At 43.7% G+C, this 8,791-nt stretch overlaps 1 protein-coding gene and 1 pseudogene across 1 annotated transcript; both read left to right on the plus strand.

Moving 5' to 3' along the window:
* Window positions 1-954, plus strand: LOC128331085 (olfactory receptor 14A16-like). The gene has a single exon (XM_053264446.1). The coding sequence runs from the start codon at window positions 1-3 to the stop codon at window positions 952-954; it is 954 nt and encodes a 317-aa protein (XP_053120421.1).
* A 6,180-nt stretch (window positions 955-7,134) lies between these two features.
* LOC128331086 (olfactory receptor 14A16-like) lies at window positions 7,135-8,094 on the plus strand (annotated as a pseudogene).
* Window positions 8,095-8,791: the final 697 nt, after the last annotated feature.

An 8,791-nucleotide genomic window follows, 5' to 3' on the forward strand; every position in this document is an offset into this window, starting at 1 on the left:
ATGCCCAACCAAACCACTGAAACTGGTTTCCTCCTCCTGGAATTCTCTGATATCCGGGAGCTTCAAATCTTACACTTTGTGTTGTTCCTTCTGATTTATCTGACAACCATCATGGGAAATCTTCTCATCATCATACTGGTAACCCTCAACCGACAGCTTCACACTCCCATGTATTTTTTCTTGATGAATTTGTCCATCGCCGACACTGGCAACATCTCTATCAACACCCCCAAAGCCATGAGCAATTCCCTCATGAACACCAGGCTCATTTCATATATAGGATGTGTTTCTCAAGTCTTTTTCCTCATCTTCTTTGCAGTAACCAACTTGTCCCTCCTCACAGTTATGGCTTATGACCGATATGTTGCCATATGCAATCCACTGCGATATGAGACTGTGATGAATATGGGAGCCTGTATCCAAATGGCCACTGGTGCATGGGTCACTGGACTTGTCTTTGCTGTTTCACACACCAGGGGTACCTTCTCAATAACCTTCTGCTCCAATGCCATAAACCAATTTTTCTGTGAAATCCCTCAACTGATCAAACTCTCTTGTAATGGCAATTATATGATGGAACTTGGAGTCATTGTGTTCATTGCATCTGTAGCCTTTGGCTGCTTTGTCTTCATCATATTCTCTTATATACAGATCTTCACCAATGTCCTGAGAATCCCCTCTGTGCAGGGAAGGAAGAAAGCTCTGTCTACCTGCTTGCCCCACCTCATTGTTGTCACCTTGTTTATCTGCACTGGCACTCTTGCCTACTTATGTCCAACTGGCAAGGCCCCCAAAGATCTGCTTATGATGATTGCTGTCCTATATTCCATGTTGCCACCCATGATGAACCCAGTGATCTACAGCATGAGAAACCAAGAGATTAGATCTGCCCTGTCCAAACTTTTTGGATGGAGTCTATGTTCAAATAACCAAATGTCAGTTATCATTTTGTAGTCTGGAGAATATTGTTATTGTGTAACTTGTACGATATATATTCTACACAACCATTCGATTATCTTTTTAAAAGCACGGCGTTTGATTCAGTTTTTGAATGAATGGAACACTCTCTCTCTCTCTCTCTCTCTCTCTCTCTCTCTCTCTCTCATGGAAAGAATATTTTTTTATTTCTGTTGGATTAAAATTTTGGTTTATAAAAGTTGTATATATATTTTTCATTGATGTAGGATGCATTGGGCAGAAATTCAGGGGCATCTCTAGCAAGTGATTAATCAATCAATCTTTACTATGGTCCTAGACCAGTATAGTGATTAGGGAAGCTGCACCTGTTGAATTTCTGCTTGAATGCATCGCTCCCCAGCCAAATGGGCAGCTTAAGGACCAAGGCAAAGTAAGTACATAAGAACAGCCTTGCTGCATCAGGTCCAAGGCCTATCTAGTCCAGCACCCTGTTTCACACAGTGTGGCCCACCAGATGCCTCTGGGAAGTCCATAGGCAAGATCTTAGGGCATGCCCTCGCTCCTACTGCTACTCCCCACAAGTGATATTTGGAGGTATCTTGCCTCTGAGGCTGGTGTTGGCCTATAGCCTGGAGCCTCATTTGGTTGCATGGAGCTTCATTTCTAAAGCCAGCATCATATCTGACACTGTACAAAGACTTAGTAAGTTATATGGCACAGAAGTTAAAATGGGCACCTTAACTTGCAATATCCATGTTTTTTAGTGTATGAGTGAAATTCAAATTATCTTATCACTCATCTTAAACCAAATGCATTTTATTACTGAATTTAATTCTGCATTATTTACATCATGTTCCAGTAACTGCAAAACAAACAGAATAAAACAAAATAGCAAATGGGTTATGCTGGAAACTGGACAGGGTCTCTTTGTCCATGTTTGCTTTGCTGAAACTCTCAGTGGTTTCTGATACTAGCAGCTAAGGTATCATCCTGGATTCTCTAGGTAGGAGTGGGGGCAGGACACACTGTTACCTCTTCTTTCCAGAACATTGCAGGGAGGTTGTTGAGGTGCTAAACCAGTGTATAAGTTGGTAATAGACAATATGGAGGTAAACAGTGCAGAGGGGTGGTGTGAATTTTGAGGTTCTGTGCTGCCTCAAGAAGTGCCAAGGGTCATCTACCTGAAAATATGTCCCTGAGGGCAGCACAACCTTTAGGGTCATATTTTCAGGTGACACAGGAGACAGCATGGAAGGTCAGAATTCATTTCTTCCTGCTGCACTCCCAAGTCTGTGTGGTCATAGTGATAGCTTTACTATGAAACTACCAGTAAGCTGCTCTTGATATCAGCTAGTGAAGCTCAATCAACACAAGACAGAGCTGATCCTGGTGATCAGAGCTGCTATTCTGGGCTTAGCCTTCCTTCCACTGGGTAGCACTTCCGAGGTTGAACCAGACTGGCCCTGGTTCTAAGAACTGGAATGCGGACTGGTTTGGGGATACTTGTAAAGGGGTCATCCCTAAAAGCAATGGAGGATGGGGTGGGGGTGAGAGAACGGTTCCTCTATACCTTTAGGAAAGATGGCGAGGCAGCAGTAGAGTCATTGGAGGTGGTGGTGGGCAGTGGTGGGGGTCCTCCAAGCCCCCTGCCGGCTTCTTGAATGACAGCCTGGGCTGGCTGCAGCCTGGTTCTAGCCTGTACGTAGACCTATAGACAACCCTTTCATGCACGCAAAGAAGGATTTGCCATTCCATGTGTCCGGGTGGTACCAAGTGGGCAGATGAGGGGAACACCAGGACTGAGGATAGATCTTCACTCTCTTTCAAATTTCCTGAGTTTGGATCCATGTTGCAGCAGCTGTGTTCCCTCTACTATGGGGAATCACCGGAGAGGGGAACACCAATAATCAGTGATCCAAGGAGAGTAGGTTCACCATGCTGGGCAAAAATAAATATGGACAGGTTCCCATGGATGACCGGACTGGCAGATGGCCTGCTTGGGCAGCTTCTTTGCAGCAGTCACCAAGACAAGAGAAGTATTTCTGGGGGACCTGTCCCCATGGTTTGCTTATGTGGAGCAACCAGTCTAGGTGGCATCTGCCATCCAGCCTGCATGCATGCCTCCATGGCCTTACACTCTTGTGAGAGACCAGTACGTGGGAGAAGGGGCATTGTCACATCTTATTAGCATTTCTGCAAGATCCCTGTGTACTCAGAATGGTTCTTCTCATGAGCAGTACATGTATCTCTCCATGGCCTTTCACACTCATGAGAGAGTGGTCCACTCTGGAGCAACATCATCACACAGGAAGAGTCTCTCTATTACCTGGTGACAAAGCTGCTCCTGCTGGATGGTTTTTCTCACCACTAATGCCATAGAGTGCCCAACTGCACCCAAAAGGAAGGGGCTAAGCTCAACTTCTCCAACTTTATTGTACAAAATAATGAGCTGAGCCATTCGAGAATTCCTGGATGGGGGTTTCCTTTTAAACCCAAGCCTGGTTATCGCTGCCCTGCCATATGTTATCTTTGCTGTGACCTAATCAGGTTGCCTGGTTCATGGTGCCACTGCAACTGCATGTGCTTGTGAACATATTTCTTTATTGATTCATTTTTGGAGAGCAAAACAAATAGTGCCCATCTTGCCATCCCGTCTCCTTTTTCTTCTGATTGCAAGAATCCCACAAAGGGCACAGTGGGCATCCCCCCATGTGACTTTTCTGTTTGATTGGCATAGAAGCTTGGGATGGGACATGGTGGCATCCCTGTTGCCAGGCAACAGCTTGAATAGCTTGGAGACAGGGGGCGGGGCAACTGCTTGGAGGCATGGCCACTGAGAAGTGCAGCAGGCATAGAGTGGAGGCATTGCTGTGTGGGTCTGGGCTCCCCATCTATGATTTCAGTTCCAGAAACAGCACAAAACACTGGTTATGGAGGCTTCTGCATATGGATATATTGCTGCCACCCACAAACCTCAGGTTGGAGCAGTGAAACTCATTACAAACCCACGGTTTAAATTTGAGTTTGCTAGGGAGACCGCAGTTTCACGTGTACGGAAGTACAGGAATTCCAATCATTTGCAGAGGCCTCTTACTAATTATCTGCTTCAGTTTTTTACAAAAATAGGAGGAAAAGCCCCCAACACTGGCTAGGGAAATGAATTTGAACAACTTATTCTGATAAGGTGTGTTGGACACGTGGGATTGAGTTGCCAAGAAGCTAAGAGAAACATTAATCTCCTTTCCACCCATGAAGACTTTAAATACAAATTCCATCAGGAATCAAGTACAAAGATTATAGCAAGCTCCAGACGAAGATCAACAGTGTATAGATGAATGGGTGTTGCAATGGAAATATTACAACCTAAAGCATCTTGGTACGTTTTCTCTTTTGACTAGGGTTTTTGTGGTGCCCAGCAAATTGTAAGTGTTGTTACTATTCCTCTAACCACTTTAATACACACACACACACACCCCTACCTGTCCTGAAACTACATTTTTCCTTCAATATTTTCATGTCATGATTCAAAGGGCTACAGTTAAATTGTGGAGGGTAATTTTTCTTATTGAAATATTTACTTTTTTTCATTCCCTAATTGTTATAGCTCTTTAAATATTCTTTTATTATACAGTAGTAGGAGTAATAGTAATAGCAGCAGAAGCAGCAGCAGTAGTTGTATTAGTTGTGCTACCACCACCATCACCACCCCCAGAAGAGTGAAAGTGGAATAAAGCAAGCACTTCAGCATAAGTGGGTTGAGCATTAGTTGGTAAATGCTTTTAGGATCCATCTGGTCAAGGGCGTACCAAGGTTGGAGTGGGGCCCATGTCTCTGCTGCAGAAGAACATTAAGGATACATGTAATATAGTGTAGCAGATTAACAGACAACCCAAATTGTCATCTGAATCCACTCCAAGATATACGGACCAAATGACGGGGGTTTGTTCGCAAAGCCAACAAAACAATTTGCAAAATATGGGAAAGGTGACTTGTAGAAATTACATGCTATGCTTTTTAGTATATTGGCTTTTCACAGTAGAGGTTTTCCATGGAAACATAACGAGGTGCTTCACATGACTGGTGTGAACTGCCAGGCGGGGTTTGTGTGGGAAGTGCAGACTTAGCCAGGTCTCCCCGCACACGAGCAGTCACTCATTGCTGGGTGGCCAGATCAGTCACTCAGATGAGCGGCTACTCCGGTCAGGCACTCCCGTGCCCGGCCGCAGCTCTGTGAGGTGCTCCGGGGGTTGAGGGAAGGGGAGCACCGCCATGCGGTGCACCAGGCCCCCAAACCCCAGGAAGTCACCGTGGGAGTGCACAATGCCTTCCTGGGGTCCCACCTCCCCTCTCCCCACACCTCAGTGTGTTAGCCGTGGCTGCAAGCAGCCACGGCTGACACACGAGCAAATAAATGAGGTTTACAGGGTGCTCGCTCCATTAACCTCATTTAGGGGGAGGGTTAGTTAGGCGGGCTAGCTGCCTTGGAACCACCGGGCTCGCTCATGAGCCCAGTGATTCAGACGAGCACCAGAAAGTGGGCTAGGCTCCCTTAGCCCCCTTTCTGGTGATGGTCAGAATAGCCTCAGTAAAGAGCAGTGCAATTAATTTAACATCCACTCAATCCTGCAAACCTGCTTGGATGTGGTTCTTTCAGAGTTTTTCCCATCTAGGATTGTCGCCAAGTGACTCAGTTTGAAAGCCTGGAACCTTATTTCAAAACACAACCATACCACCTGACTTTGTGCTGATATACATTTATAATAAAACTGCAACCCTATGTACACTGACTGGGAAGTCAAATATCTTCCCCCTCTCCACACATACACAACGTGGCACATGTAAGTTTTTGAGGGCACAAACAGCAACTGAACTCACAAGAATGTAATAATATAAAACAAGTATATATTCATGCATAATTCTTTATCCACTCCCCCCTCTGTCTCTAATGGATCCAATATTTAAACAACTGAATTTCAAGAATATAAAGATGTAAAAGAACAAGGTAATTGTTTTTTGTTGGATTTTGTTGAAAGGGGATGGGGGAGACCTTGGAAGTTTTGTTGTTTTTAATGCAACTTGGGGGCTGCATGGAAAAGAGACCCACCATTCAGAAAAGCAGGCAAGACCTTGGAGGGGCTTAGCTGCTCCCTCAGACCTCTCTCTCCTGTCTTGCACACTTTTCTTCAGCATAGCTGAGTGGAGTGCTTGATAGGAAGGCATCTTTCCCCTCTCCCAGCTTCCCTATTGCTCCAACTTTTGCTTTTTTAGGACATTTGCAGAGCTCAGGAGTTTTGCAAGCACAGAGAGCAGACACTGGTACAAAAATGAAACATACGCAGGCAGACCCTATCTCCACAAGGGTGCTCCATTCTCCATGCCCACACACACACAACTCTTCCTGCTTTGAAGAGAGACAGCTTGCAAATTGCAGTGCAAGCTCCACAATTTGCAAAAAGCAAAAAAAGGGGTTGGGAGGGGCTTGCTTTTTCTTGTTTTCCTTGTAGTGTCTCCCACCCCCTTCCACCTTTAGGTACAGCCTCCAAGGATAGAAGGCAGATAGAACTGTCCCCCTCCCCCAAGACTGAGCAGGAGGACAGAGCTCAGCAGTGATCCAAACAATCATTCTGTGAAGAGTCTATATTACCACATATGACTAATAAAGATTCTTTCCTTTCCATATGTAAATAAAAAGCAGTAAGCAGATATACAATAGATTTGGCTCTTTTAATGACAAATACATTTATTTGGATTTGTATTGCTAGAGGAAATCAGCAAATGACTCACAAAATACTACAAAATACCCAGAATTACGTGTACCATTTCCTGGGACTTTAAGGGAAAAGGTATTATAATGTCCTCTTTAAAGCCCAGCCATGGGACACATCTGCTTATTCCCTTGTTAGTCAAAAGACTTATTAGAGCCTTTGCTCCTTGCCCCTGCTGGTCCTGGAAAGTAGCTGGTGTTGGGCTGAACTGAAGCTTCAAGGAGGGAAAAGGGTTGGCCTAGCTTGTTTTGGTTTGACAGCATGTCAGCATCCTCTGATGGAGCTTCACTTGAGGTCAAAGAAAGCAAAAGCTGGCCAAACCAACAAAACATTGCAGAGTAGGGGTGTTCCCATTCCCCTCTTGCCACATGTTCATTCTTCATGAATGAATCCATGAACAGAACATGATACATTTTTAATAGTTCTTCCTCTACTTCCTTTCAGAGACATCATGCATCTTGATGCCGTGTGAAACATGGATAATCAATCCTCCATGTCCGAATTTCTGCTTCTGGAATTCTCACAGATCCGAGAACTGCAACTTCTACATGTCTTTGTGTTCATGTTGTTATACATGGCAACTCTAATAGGGAACCTTCTAATCATCTCTGCAGTAGCCTTTGATCACCACTTGCACACACCCATGTACTTCTTTCTGATGAACTTGGCCATGCTGGACCTGTGTTCAGTGTCAGTCATTATGCCCAAGTCCATGGCCAATTCCCTCATGAATACCAGACACATCTCTTATTCTGGATGTGTGGCTCAAGTCCTATTGTTTGCCTTCTTTGCTGGATCTGACTTCTACCTTCTTACAGTTATGGCATATGATCGGTATGTTGCCATTTGCAATCCCTTGCAATATGAAATGGTGATGAACAGGCAAGCGTGCATCCAAATGATAGTTAGTGTGTGGATTATTGGCTTTCTCTATGCAATTTTACATACGGTTGGCACTTTTCAATCTCGTTTCTGCTCTAATGTTATCAATCAGTTTTTCTGTGAAATCCCCAAACTACTTAGGCTTGCATGCTCTGACTCATATTTAATTGAAATTGGGATTCTTGTGTTCGGTACTGGTCTTTGGTTAGGTTGTTTTATCTTCATCATTGTAACTTATGTACAGATCTTCACTGCAGTCTTGGGTATCCCCTATCTGGAGGGAAGAAAAAAGGCCCTTTCCACTTGCCTTCCCCATCTTTTTGTAGTCTCCATTTTCATGATCAGTGGATTCATGACCTATTTGAGGCCTCCCTCTAACTCTAACTCTCTGTCTTATCTGGACTTGGTATTAACTGTGATATATTCCTTTGTTCCACCCACCTTGAACCCAGTAATCTATAGCATGAGAAATAAGGATATCAAGACTGCTCTCTCAAAACTATTACATTTGGGGTTCCCTCATAAGTAGACATGTTCTACTTTTCATTTGTAAACATCTATTGTGTATCTGATTACTGCTTTTCATTTACATGGGGAAAGGAAAGAACCTTTATTAGTTATATGTGGAAAATGTAGACTCCACATCAGTTTTCCAACTGCCTCCCAGTATATGTCAGCTGCAATATCCCCTTATCCCTCACCTGATATTAAGGTCAAGCAGGAAATTAGGGACAAGCTTGGTCCATAATAAAACAGTCCTTTTAGCTCTTGGCACTCCAGTTCTAAAACCTTTGTCAACAGGGAGACAGTGGAAGAAATCTTCCGTAATGTTAGCCATGGGTTTTCCTCTCATTAACTGTAACTCAGTTCTAATCCTCAGAAGGAGACTAATGACCTGCATTCACACGTAACATGAAATCATAGTTTATTTTATAGTTCATTTTTAATAACCCCTTTCATAATGCATCTCTAGTCAGTTTACAAAAGTTAAAATAAAATAAAATTCCATAAAATTCATATATAAAACCTTAAAATCATTGAAACTGTAAAAACCATAACCCCCAGGCCTGCTAAATAAATAAATAAACACCAGTAAAAAGACAAACAGAAACAGGAAAGCTGAGAGACCCGGCAGCTCCAGAGTGGACATTCACCAACCAGCATTTTGATTTTGATTCAGAAATAAACTGGCAACCAGTGAAGCTCTTTCAAAATAGGTGTAATAT

The sequence above is a fragment of the Hemicordylus capensis genome, chromosome 6 (assembly GCF_027244095.1).
Source record: "Hemicordylus capensis ecotype Gifberg chromosome 6, rHemCap1.1.pri, whole genome shotgun sequence".
NCBI classification, from domain to species: domain Eukaryota; kingdom Metazoa; phylum Chordata; class Lepidosauria; order Squamata; family Cordylidae; genus Hemicordylus; species Hemicordylus capensis.

Excerpts from the sequence above, each read along its gene's own strand:
- LOC128331085 (XM_053264446.1), top strand. The coding sequence starts at position 1 with ATGCCCAACCAAACCACTGAAACTGGTTTCCTCCTCCTGGAATTCTCT.